General features: G+C 54.5%; 1 protein-coding gene across 2 annotated transcripts in view; it reads right to left on the bottom strand.

The window, feature by feature from the left end:
* Positions 1-2,019: 2,019 nt before the first annotated feature.
* ARID3A (AT-rich interaction domain 3A) overlaps positions 2,020-13,092 on the bottom strand; it is a 103,565-nt gene continuing 92,492 nt past the window's right edge. For both annotated transcript variants that reach the window (XM_065578400.1, XM_024105679.3), the window contains exons 7-9: positions 12,113-12,424; positions 11,242-11,331; positions 2,020-10,168 (exon numbers count right to left, since the gene is read on the bottom strand). In XM_065578400.1, coding sequence (XP_065434472.1) covers positions 9,978-10,168; positions 11,242-11,331; positions 12,113-12,424 — 593 coding nt within the window. In that variant the 3' untranslated portion in view covers positions 2,020-9,977. The remainder of the gene's footprint in view (positions 10,169-11,241; positions 11,332-12,112; positions 12,425-13,092) is intronic.

Genomic DNA, 13,092 nt, shown 5'->3' with positions numbered 1-13,092 from the left:
GATTGAGACCAGGGCAGGGGCTGGGAAAGGAAGGATGAAGATAAGGCATGGAGGGAGCTTTTAGGGAAACCTTCTGTGTCGCTTTTTCTCTGTGAGGGAGGCAGCACGATCAGCGCAATAAACGCTGCGCCAGGACTCCTGGGTTCGATTCCCAGCTCTGGCATTGCAGTCCAGGGGCTAGAGGAGGGGACTGGGAGCCAGGACTCCCGGGTTAAATTCCACTGCTGACCTGCTGTGGGGCTCAGGTCACCTCACCTCTCTGGGCCTCAGTCCCTTCCTGCCTGTGTCAAATGAAGCGCTAATCCGGAAGCCCCCATGGATGTTTCGCAAAGCCCTTTGAGATCCCCAGCTAACAAATGCAGAGTCTTATCCCACCCTCCCTGAACGCTCCTTGCCCAGATCATGTTCCCGTGCCCACATAAAGGAGAAGGAGAGAGGCTTGAGTGACAGAGCCCAGCAGATCGGCCCAGTTTGGTTCAGCCCAACCCAACCTCCCCCTGTGCAAAGCGGGGGGGAGCGGGAGTTGGAAATTGCTGGATATTAACGGATGGTCCCAGCAGAGCAACCAAAAGCTTTATGGATCTACAGTCAAGGGGGGGGGGGGGGGGGGGGGCAAGACTAGCTCTTGCTTCCATGCAGTGGACTGGCCTGCAGAGTCCAAAGGAGAATCCCGCCCATGCCAGCCCCCCCCCCACCCCCCAGCACAGCTTCTTAGGAGTCACCCAGGGAGGGTGGGATGGGGAGGAGGCTGGAGGGATTGGAGCATGAAGGCAGCGGGTTGGGTGGGTGCAAAGACCGCTGGAGGAGCTGGGGGCCCTTTTCCAAGCAGAGGGAGCGGCGGGGGGGGGGGGGGGGGGGGGGGGGAGAAGCCGATATAACTTGCAGCACATGTTCCAAGTCCCATCAGGTCTTAGGCACATATGTGCATTGGTGCTTCCCCGGATCAAAGCCCCAGTGAGCACCCAAGGGGCAGGCCAATGGTGGAGCGTAGGGGGTTGTCCCAGGGAAGTCGCTGGCAGATCTCCAGCACAGTCCGCCGACCCCCCGTCTCCTTTTCCGTGTTGTCAACCCCAGGCGTTCCAAAATCACGCCAGCCCCGCCTGCAAAACCATGAGAATAGCAGAAAAAAAATCACACGGTGGGCAGGCTTTCTGAGCACCCTTCCACGCTCTTCTCCACAGCCAGCAGGGCGAGGCCCTTCGGCGGGGCTGTAATGGGAAGTGGAAATTCTCACAGAGAAGCTGGGGGCTTAAGAGACCCTCCCCGTCCCCAAACATCGCAAGAGTTCATAGACATTACGACCAGAAAGGCCTATCCTACGATCAGCTAGGCAGCCCTGCTGCAGAGCCATACCCAGTTATTTCTGAATCAAACCCACGACTTCGCTTTTTGTTCTCGTGTATCTGTTGGAAAGGGATCCACCTGCTAGGCACTGCTGCCCAGCACTGTTTCCTTGTACTCAACTGTCTGTAGCCACCTGTTATCTCTGGCCTTATGCTGAGATTGGAAGTTCTTGGAGGCAGGGACCGGCACTTTGTACTGTCTTTGTACCCGATCTACCACATTGTACATGGCATCCGTAATATACCTACTAATGTACAGGGCCCAGCACAAAGGGGTTGGGCTCCTAGGTGCTACCGTAATACACCTAATAACCCAGTGGCAACCCTGCTTCTTTTTACAAGAGGTTTCTCCAAATGCTGAGGGACCCTGTGGATAAAGACCAGGCAACACAATAAAGAAATCAAAGGCTGCTTTTAAAAGTCAGATTTTTGTTTTTGTTTTTAATATTTCATCAACTTTACAGGGTTACAATTGTCTTAAATATTCTGAAGTTTAAATACAATCTGTATAATAATGTTATTATAAAATGTAAACTTTCAGTGTTTTTATTTTATTTTATTTAATAATCACAACGTTTTAATACCTGAATGTCTGCAAAACTGAAATATTTCACCGCGGGATTCCAGGACAGGCAGCCTGAGGCCCGCCATTATCAGAGGTAGAATGTGGTTTCTATTCTTTTTTTTGTTTTTTGTTTTTTACCTGAGTTAAGATCTACATGCTGTATAATTGCGTCTGCAGCTGTGTTCATTCCTTTTGCCTTTCACACCCCAGAGAAACTGAATTTTTTTTAAATCGATATGCAAAAAGGAATAAAGAGCTGAATGTAATATGCTCTCCCTGCCCCCCCCCCCAAAAATCATAAAACCCAACCAAAAAATTAGTGGGGGAGGTGTGGGGGGGTGAGGAGAGGAATAAAACAGGGACTGTACAAATGCAAAACCTACTAAAAATCTAAACACCCCCCTACCCCAGCACAAAAACCAGTGACAAAGAGTTCTCTGGGGGCCATCCCGCCGGATTTCTCTTTGAAGGTCGTCAGGCAGGCCCTAAAACAGCACGTTGGAGTCCTAGCGGCAAGCGCTCCACGCATCGTCCTAGCCAGACCTTCAGAAGTGAGCAGGTGGGCTCAGCAGAACTGTGGGCTAGTGGGGATTTGGGGGCCATGAACAGAGTTAAAGGGATGGGGGTAGGGAATGACTCTTGGGTTGTCCAGTGTTTGGCACGCAGAGGTGCCCTGTGGCTTGTCTGTGCTGTAGGCCCCTCCAGTCCCTGTACCCGTTCCCCCCGGATGTGTGGCCTGCTCAGGGGCTCCTGGGTTAGCTGCCGGTAGAAGCCGGGGCAGCCCAGAGGCAGAGCGTGCCCACCAGCGAGGCAGTGTGGGGAGACAAGCCCTTTCCACACACTAGCTGTCCCCGGTGTGGAACTTGAGGGTCCCCCTCGGGATCTCCCTCGGGCACACACCCACGCAGCCCCGAGGCAGCAGGCCCACAAAGATGCACGCAGCCCTTTCTGAAGTCAAGTATCTCAGTAGTGCTCGGGTCCAGGTTTCCTTGCGGCCGCACGGCCTCCTGCAGCGAGAGCAGGGCAGAGACAAGCTGGAAGCAACGCTAGCAAAGCTGCCTCTCCTACGGAGCCAGCACTGGGGAGAAACCCAGGTCACCCACCCGCCGTGCTGGGCAACTTTAAGGCAAGTTTCTCCTGGATAAAAAAAATCAGGGCTAAGAAATCACACCTCCTTCCTCCCCTCCCCCAAATAACTGGAACTTAAAATAAATGACACAGCAAGCAAATCCTGCCCTGCCCCTTCTCCCCCACCCCCCCATACCCAGTACAATCAGATCCAGCGGGTCTTTTTCCCCTGAGTTACAATCCTGCTCTTGCTCCGAGAGCCCAGATTGCATAAGAAACACGTTTTACCCCGAAGGTTGGTTGGTTTTGACTTTATACGCACACTCAAAACACACACGAGATATAGAATTTGACATAGAATTTCTCCCACCCCCAACCCACCCCGCTTTCTAAGGCTCCTTATACAAGGCGAGCAACGCCTTCGTTCTGAGACAGGATACGTTTCCAGGCCAGGCACAGAGCCAAGTCTCAAGGGCCTGACTGGCTAGGGCGTCTGGAGAGCAGAGATGCCACCTCACTGGTCCTGCACCCAACACGGGCTGAGAACAGCCACAGATCCCCTCAGCGATGAAGTCAAATGTACGGTCTGTGCTCATAAGTCTTCTCTAGCTACAGGTTTTGGCATTGAGGAGGTGGGAGAGGGGAAAACCCTTAGTTTTATCTAACTACCGAGAGAGGGTTTCGGGATCTTTGATCTCGCCTGAGTTGCATACTGAACGTTGGCTGCGGGTTAGCAGGGTTGCTGGTCCCAGCGTGCAGGGTCAATTCCACGGCAGGAGCGTAAAGAGCGAACTGCCCAGCTGGAAGGGGAACTGAACAGTCTAGAAATCGGTCCCGTTTGTCAGGCTGCAGGGGTGGCTCTTGGTTTGCTCGAGGCCGCATCGCTCTGTGACATCGGACGCCAGCAAACACACCCAGCCCCTGATTCAGCCAAGCACATCAAAGGGCTTGGGTGACTGGGGCGGACCGAGGCGAGACCCAGGAAGTGCTGGGAAGGTTTCCGCAGGAGGGATGAAGCCCCGTGTTACGGTGCCGGCTAGCGGGGAGCAGCCAGCTCCTATCTCTGGGCTGAGCTCCACTTTTCACTTTAGCTTGGCAGTTCCCCGTTCAAAGCTGCCCGGGCTCCATGAAAACGGAGCTCCGAGGGCAGCAGCCCAGGGCGGCTTCCAAAACCAGGACGCAGCAAAAGGAACCAGAAGGCGTTTGGCGCTAGCAGGCAGGGGGAGGAAAATGGCAATGGGGCAAAGGGCCGTAACTTTCTGTGCGTCTGCACAGGACAAGAGGGGAGCACTCCGAAACAGTCTGTTAAAGTACAGAGATCTATAATCACAAGTGGCACCAGGCTCCATCCAAAGCCCACTGCAGTCAGTGGGAGCTGTGCCGTTGACTTCAATGGATTCTGGCGGCTGGCTGAGGAAGTCGAGTGAGCCCTCCCTCTATAAAAACACCCTGCTTTCTCCATGACGGGAGCTTGTATCGCCGCCGGCCTGCTGCTACAGCTGGTCCTCGCTCACCAAATCCCCTCGCTCCCTATTCTCCCCGCTAGAGCGGCGGCAGAGAGAGATGGACGCTAGCTTGGATTCTCTGCAGGAGCTGTCCCATAGGGCATTAAAAAGGGCGCTCCTTGGCGATCGTGCCCACCTGGCTCTTGGTATAGAAGCCACTGGCGGTCTGACTCGTTGCTGTGCTGCCTAAGGAGGGACGGTCATGCCAGGAATCTAGCAGCCATGGGGGGAGAAGGGGCCAGGGAGTGAGATGCTAATTGCCACCGAGAGCATCAACAAGCAATGGGCAGCCGGCTGGACCAAGGCACATAAATCTGGCTCGCTCTGAGTCAATGGGAGAGTTGGCGTCAATGGGTTTGATCCCGGGTGCTCCAGAAGGAGCTACCGCAGCATCACTAACCTAGAGATCGGGGAGAGTTTTTGTAAATACAAAACAGCTGCCTGGTTAAAAAGAAAAGATGCAACGGCCGGGCTGGACGGAACAGAGGGGAGCGGCTTGATGAGGATACACGTCCCCTGGCCTCTAAGGTCAAAGGGGCACTTGAGTGACAAGTCTAAACAGAGAGCGCATTTCTAGCCAGATTCTCCGGGAGGCCAAGATGCCTTCCGCCACCTGAGAAGCCTGGGCACCTCCCAGAAAGGCACAACCTCCTCCCAGGATCTCAGCAGTCAGGGAAATAAAGGAGTAGCCAAGCCAGGCCCTGTTTTTACTGGGGGGTTACTGGCATGGGTGCGACCAACAGGCAGTGAGGATTGCCAAACGGGTCCCCAGCTGAGCAGTGAGGCCCCATGGCTCGGCATGCAGGGCTGTAATGGAGCAGATCCAGGCCTGGTTAGTTGGGAACAGGGAACCACCAGCATTCCCTCTCTGGCTGGCTCAGCAACGTCAGCATCCCACTTAGCGGAACACAGCTCACAACACTCACAACGATGCTCTCCCGCCACCCGGGAGCAGCCGCTTTTCTTCCGCGGCAGGCACTGGAGACCAACGTCAGCCGTGGCCTAAGCAAATGCCAAGCCCACTGAAATCAACAGGGGCTGCACCCACTTATCCCAGGGCTCAACAGGACCCCGTGCATCACAGGTATGTACCCTGCAAAGCGGATACATGCACCGTAGCGGTCACATTTCCCAGGGAAAAGAGAGGAGCCCACTCTCAAGTGTAAGGCCGGGAAAGAGGACAAATCTCCACTCCACCCCAGAGGGTGCCCTCTCCCTCTGCGTGACAAAGCTGATTAACGCTTGAACCACAGAGCTTTTAACATTTAACAGGATTAAATCCAGCCTCTTTCTGCATCACGTTTAAGCAGCTTCGGGGATCCTCCCTCCCCAGGTAGACAGGTATAGTTAAAGCAGCATAACCCCATTAGTGGGGACGCAGTTACACAGGTAGAAAGGTGCTCTTGCTGTAGGAGAAGGGAAATAACTCTCCTGGTATAAGTCACCTTTATACTGGCTTTACTGTAGCCACACTAGGAGCTGTACTGGTATAGCTATAATGGTAATAAGTCACACTCCTAACTGCCATAATGATATTGGTACAAACCGTCCTGGCCTAGAGAACGTGTTACAGCTTCAACATTCCCTGCCCCACTCCCAGAGGAAGAATTACCGTATATGACAAAACCTAGGGGTCACGACCATCCTGCTGTTTCCATGAGAGGGAGATCCTGGCTAGATCCCAGCTAGATGGGAGGTGGGTCTGCTGGCACGAATACCTGGGTTCAGTGACCATTGGTTTCAGGAAGCCACTCAGGGGAGCTTTAAGGGACCGTTTATGGAGGGACCCAATCAGCTTGAGATCTTGTCAATTTCAATGACCTGGAGGCAGCAGGAGGGTTTTGCACCTGCTCTGCAGTCCCTCTGCCAATTTCCCTGCTTTCCCAATCCCCTTAAGATCCACTCTGAGGAAGGGAAACTGAGGCGCTAGGGGCTTGACCAAAGTCAGTGGAAACTGAAGTGGGCTTTGGCTCAGGCCCCGCAGAGGGGGGAAAACAGTGAAACTGACCACACACAAAGCGCTGTCAGATGCACAGAGGAAAACAAACTAAAAAATAACCCAGAGGGATTTTGTCCTGTCTCTAATCTCCTTCAGGGAGCAACAGGTTAGCGGCAGCAACGCCAGGGGAACTTGTTCAGACAGCTATGCAGAGAGCCCATGGTGTCTCTTTAACATTCAGTGTGAGATTAAAAAAAACAAACCCCAATCCCAGTGCACACTCTAAAAATATCACTGCAACAATATGTTTCATGGCAGCGCTCCCACCCTCGTCCGCCTAGCAGCACAGGGAGCACCAAAGGCCTGAGAGGGAAAAATCTTGGGGTGTGGGGCCACATTTTCAATGCTCAATGCCCACCATCGGGGCTAGAACAGCACGAGTGCTCAGCTTCTATTGGGACACCTCGGATCAGTTTTCACAAAACGCTCACGACCCAACCTGGCTGGTTCCTTTGACAATCTGCCCACTTATTTCAGTGCCGCAAAAGAGCACTGAGCCCGTCTGAAAATATCTAGTCCTGACATCTGCTTTTCGCCAGCGACACCGTAGGAGACATCAGGAAAGAGTTCCGCCCCCCTGCACGCTACGGCCGACCCAGACAGAAAATGGTGCAGAAAGATGGAAAGCAGGAACCTCATTGACTTTTATCTAGTACACCTGATTTTTCTGGTTATTTTCTTCACCTGTCCAAAAGAAAAGAAAAGAAAAGAAACCTACGAAGAACCAGTTTGCTGTTTCAGCCCTGAGCGGACGATGAGGTGTCACAAGTATCTAGAATCTGGCGAAAGAAGCAGGGGGGGCGGAGAGGGCATGTGTACAATCTGGATTCTACATTGTACTATGAGATTCTCTGTGCTGGTTTCCAGCAGAGCAGTGAGCTAACAGGCTGGGTAGCTGCTGGCAGAATGCAGGGTCAGGGAGCTGGAGGCAGTCAGAGCGGCTTGTGACTAGAAAAACAGGCTGGGGAGGTTGGGAGCCGGTTTATCAAACGGAAAAGCACAAAAATCAGCAGGAAAAGAGGTTGTTTTAAAAAAATCCAGAGCGCCCCACCCCCGTTGTTTGCAAGAGAGGCCAAGCTGGGAGGCTTTGGGTCTCCAGTCCATTGCTTTGCCCTTTGCACAGATTTTCACCCCAGTGCAAGGGCACTTACACCAGCGCAGAGGGTGGGCGTGAAGCGAAAATGACAGCAGCTGAGAATCAGCATCAGGCCCTTTAGGACTATTATGCAGGTAAGGATGCTCGGGTGCCACAGGACAGGGCAGAGGAAACGCATGGCTACGGCAGGACACACGCTTAAGGCCCGATCCTGAGAAGTGCTGGGCACGTCCAACACGCAGCTGCTTCGGTGGGAGTTAACGGCACTCAGCACCTTGCAGGGGACTTCCCAGCTGGGGATGTTTTAGGCTCCTCAGATGAATTCTGCAGCAAGCCCTCGATTGTCTCTAAAATGGAGTTTCTCCTCCAGAATAACCCCGCCCCCGCACTCACGTCAGGAACACGGCACACAGCGCAGAGCTCATTAAATTATGCTCCCTGGACCTAATTACAGGGAGAGAATTGTACTGTAAGCCCCTGGGAACAGGGTTCCCTGGGAGGGGATGGGGTGGGGAAGCAGAGGAGTCATCAACGTTAATTTCCTCCACCGAGAAATTAAACAAACACACGAGAAAAATACAAAACAGACCAAGTGTAACAGGCCAGCCGGTCCCTTGTGATGACGCCAAGTTGCAGGTAACTGCAAGCGGGACCCTCTCTCTCCCCTCCCTCAATGGTGCAGCATCAGTTGTGCCACAGATTCAGTTTAAGCCTGGGATTTCCAAAGAGGCCAGATGGAATTAGGGGCAAGTCAATGGGAGTTGGGAACCTAATTCCCTCTCATGTAGGTCCAGATCAGAGGGAATAAAAGAGGCACAGGGAGCGGGAGGGTGCTCTGGACTGGGGATGGGAAGTAGAATTCGGGTAGCTTTACCGTTCAGTCTCGCGATGCAAAACCTGTTTTTTGCCTCCGAAGCCTACAAGCTGGAATCGCACCTTTTGCTGCCCCTCGGGTTACGCCTGGAGAATTCCAGCCAGCGAGGGCAAGCGTATCGTTACCTACAGGCTACGGGTGTCAAGCAACGACACATCCACACGCACTGCCTTCCCCCTGCTGCCCCCAGCCCCATCCACACAGCTCTCAAACCTAAACTGTAAAGCGTTGGCTGAAGTCCCCTTACCGCCCGCGAGCCTCGACCACGCGCTTTGCTGAAGCAGGACCCGAAGGAAGCAGGCTGGCCGTGCGGACAGCTCTGCTTTACGCCGGCTGTGCGCTCTGGCCCTGAGCCAAAGCACCGCTGTGATGCACCTGCTTGACTTGGAGCAGCGAGTAACCCCTTCGGCATCACCGAGGCGATGCCTGAAGTCCAGCAGGTGTGTAAGAGCTTTTATGGATCAGGGCCGGCACAAGCCCCTAGAGGACCAAGGTCCGACAGCTAGCTGTGGAGTGGAGAGGCTGACGAGGTGGCACCTAATCCCTTTACCTGGATCCCTGAAGGAAACGGATCCTAGAAACGCAGACTTTTCCCAATGAGGCAGCTCTACAAAACCGTCTCCTAATAACTGCAGATCAACGACACAACTTCAACCCTAAGGATCTCCAAACGGAGCTTGCTTAACCCCCCCCCCCCTTCCACCCTGCATACAAACACCTGAGCTCATTTGGTGGGGTCACCCTGGCTCTCTCCCGAACCTCGGGCGTCACCAGTGTTCAAAAGAAAGTAGCGCGGCTCGAACTCGACCAAAGATCAACATCCGACGATGACAAGAAAAAGAGGTCACAAGGTTTCCAAGTCCTGTTTCCCTGAACGAATGCTAATATATATCATTTTTGTGAGTTAAGGTTTGATTTTTTTTTTTAGAGAATAAAATAGAAGCTATTTACAAAAAAAAAAAAATCCAAATAACCACCTCGTAAAATGCCATATAGTTTGAGTGTAGTTCTTAAAATTAAAAAGATTTAAAGGACTAAAATTCCTCCCGCTTTTGCAAATGTTGTTTTTGGTTTAAAAAAAAGAAAAGGAAAGGAAGGTGGGGAGGTTTCATTAAAAACACAAGCCCGCGGGCGTCGGTGCGACTGTGTGTCTGTCTGGAGGTATCCAAAAGAACACAACTTCAAACAACAACATTAAAACAAACAAACGCACAGTGCAAAGTGGGGTGTCGTGAGGTAAAGCGTTCCGGGAGGACGGTGCATCACCTCCAAAGCTAACGGGTAACGACTGGCTCAGGGTCCAGGCTGCTTTTAATGAAACCCCCTGGATTAAAGCTTTTCTCCTTGCAAAACTTTCTCCAGTCCTCTCGGGAGGAGTGGGAGACGGGGCTTCCTCCCCCCACCCCCCGGGAAAGCCAGATGCAAGCTTGGTTTTTGGCATCAGCTGTGATAGAAGCTCCATGTGTGTTATTATTCTGTGTGTGTGTCTTTTGGTGAGACGAGGTGCTGCCGTTGGGGGAAGGGGGGTTAAGGCGAAGAAGAGTTATTAGAGGTAGAGGTTGGAGGGGCGGACAAACCAGCGGGGGCAGCCTGGGAGACGCCGCTGCTGCCCCCCACGCCGCTGCTGCTGCTGCTCCGGCTGCCGCTGTTTCCTTTGCTGTAGGCGGAGGAAGGGAGCGAGGAGGACGAGGGGCCGGGGGTCTGTGCGAACAACACACCTGGGGGAGAGACAAGAGGGAGAGGCTTGGGGTGGGGCTGCTCCTAACTCCAGCGGGAACCAAGCTGCGCAGTGGGGAAGAACGCTCCTTCTCCCCCCTGTCAGGACAGTGGGGCCCCGATGCATAGGAACCGTCAGCCCGGATCAAAGCAGCGATCCATCCGGCCCAGCATCCGTCTTGGTCAATGGCCAGCGGCTTCAGAGGAAGGGGCAAGAAACTCAGCAATAATCAGCTAAGACATAAGCTTCATTGGAGAGGGGTGATCTAGTGCTTAGGGCCCTGGCCTATTCCTAGCTAGTTCCTGTGCCTCCGTTTCCCCTCGCAACCGTGTCTCTCTAGACCGTAAGCTCTTCGGGGCAGGGACCAGCTCTCGCTAGGTGTCTGTGCCACGCCCAGCAGAACGGGGTGTGGCGCTTGGCCTCTAGGCACTACCATAGTGGTGCTAATTCGTGAAAATAACTTGCAAGCGCCTTTGTCCCCAGAGGAAAGAGTTTGGAAGCACATTGTCTAAGGGCAGCGAGACGGGGAGAGGCAAGTCGCTACCTCCTGAACGCCAAGACCGAAAGCCTGCAAAGGGAGAGGCGCGTCCGGCACGGAGCAATCCAATCCACCCCCGGAAAGCAGGGCCGGCTCCAGGGTTTTGGCCGCCCCAAGCAGCCAAAAAAAAAATCACGATCTGCGGCGGCAATTGGGCGGAAGGTCCTTCGCTCCGAGCGGGAGTGAGGGACCGTCCACCGAATTGCCGCCAAATAGCTGGACCTGCCGCCCCTCTCCGGAGCGGCCGTTCCAAGCACCTGCTTGCCAGGCTCGTGCCTGGAGTCGGCCCTGCCGGAAAGGCTGGGAAGGGACTGCAGAATAGGAACCTTGAGACCAGAGCCTGGGCTCTGATCAGACAGCCTGCTCTCGGTTTGTACAGCTCCCGGCGCGATGGGGCTACTGGGGCATCGTCTCACAGTTACACGTCAACGCGATCACCGGGGAGAGCCGTGTTTTGCTGTTTGTCTGGGCCAGCAGGGGGCTGGGGAGGGGCGGAGCGAGAGGCAGAGACGGAGACCCGGCCGCGTTCCCCTTACCTGTATAGACGATGCCGTTGATCTCCACTGACATGCTGATGCTGTTCGTGCCGTTGCTGGCCAGGCTCATGCCGGAGTCCTGACGGTTTTCTGCAGCAGGATAGATCAGATTATAAACAAAGTGCTCCGTCAGAACAAGGCCATCCTGACCCGCCAGGATCACAGAACCCTGCGGACGCCATCCCCAAATCCTTTCCTCTCGGCTATTAACAGGGATGGTAAAAAAATCCCTCTCCATTTACAGATGGGGGTCTTAGTATCCGGGTCTGCCTTTAAATGTTATTGTGGTCCTATTGGACAGGCAGCAGGGATACACGGAAACCAGCGGGTGGGAAAAAGGACGTGGAGAATGAAAAGTGAGCCCTCCGGACAAGGCTGGTTTAGGGGTCTGGTACCATCAGCAGGAGCAGAGGCCCTGGGAATCAAACCCGGCTTCGCAAGACACCAGCAGCTTTGGAATTTGTGTCTTCAGATTTGCTAAAAGTGGGGCCAGCGCAGTGCCAGGAAATGCTTTTGGGACAGGGAGAGGGACCGGATCAGACGTGACACGGAAGAGGCGCTTGTTTTTAAACCCGGGCTAGTAAAACAGCCCTTCCTATGCTGGGAGAGGGGAAAAGGCCTGGCTGAGCGGCCCAAGCATGGGACAGGGAGCTGGGGACAGCTCTTTTAGCTCAGGCAGTGGAGGCTCGGCATTTAAGAATCAGAGGTCCCGGGTTCAATCCCCACTGCCGACGACCCGTGCACGGGGTGGCCTTACTCCAGCGGGCTGGGATAGGGTTGGGGGCCCCTAGACTAACCTCTGGGGACGATCCGCAGTGCGACCGCCTCCCTTTTCTCTCCCTCCCCCCAAGCCAGCCCCAGCGCTGCCCACCTGGCGAGCGGGTCCCTTGGCTGTTAATGCGGATGCTCATGGGTAGCTGCGCCGTCATGGCCAGGAGGTTCTGCTGAATGGCCCGTTGCATCAGCCTCTGCTGCTCATCCGTCACCAGAGCCAGTTTCTTCTCCGGAGGCTCCCCGGACTCCAGCTTCTCTCGCAGCTGCTCCAGGGCCGCGGCCTGAGCGGCCACCGCAGCCTGAGCGGCGGCCGCCTGCACGGCCGCTGCCTGGGCCGCTACCACCGGGTGGCCAGCCAGGGACACAGGGAGTCGGCTGGGCATGGTGATTGGGATGGGGGAATCCTCTTCTGCAACAAGGAGAGGGCACGGGAGTCCCGTGAGCTCGCGAGGGCTGGTCCAGGCCAGACTCTTCACGTGCACGAGAAACAAGCTTTACGTACACCCAGCCTTCCCAGCCAGCTCCCTGCTGCAGTATGGGACGGCTCCTTTGTCTGGTACTCTCCTTTCACAAGCATTGATTCACACGGGCGTGGCACTGAAGACTAGTGGTTAGACCAGGGGGCTGGGATTCAGGACACCTAGGTCCCAGCTGCCTTCCTGTACGACCTGGGTCAAATTACTTCCCCGCACTCTGCCTCAGTTTCCCCAGTGGTAGACTAGGGATAATCCTGGCCTGTTTTATGGTGGGTGAGGAGAGCAATCCCTATGGCTCCGTTAATGGTTATAAATTGCTCTGAGATTCTGACATTAAAGTGGCACCATGTAAAGGGAGGGATAGCTCAGTGGTTTGAGCACTGGCCTGCTAAACCCAGGGTTGTGAGTTCAATCCTTGAGGGGGCCACTTGGGGATCTGGGGCAAAATCAGTACTTGGTCCTGCTAGTGAAGGCAGGGGGCTGGCCTTGATGACCTTTCAAGGTCCCTTCCAGTTCTAGGAGATGGGATATCTCCATTAATATCTATATCTAAAGGAGCCAGTGTGGACTGAGCACAGGCCTGGGAGCCTGGGTTCTCGTC

This window comes from Chrysemys picta, chromosome 25, assembly GCF_011386835.1.
Source record: "Chrysemys picta bellii isolate R12L10 chromosome 25, ASM1138683v2, whole genome shotgun sequence".
NCBI lineage: Eukaryota > Metazoa > Chordata > Testudines > Emydidae > Chrysemys > Chrysemys picta.
Note: the sequence above shows the minus strand (reverse complement) of the source record. Positions and strands in the feature narration are given on the sequence as shown.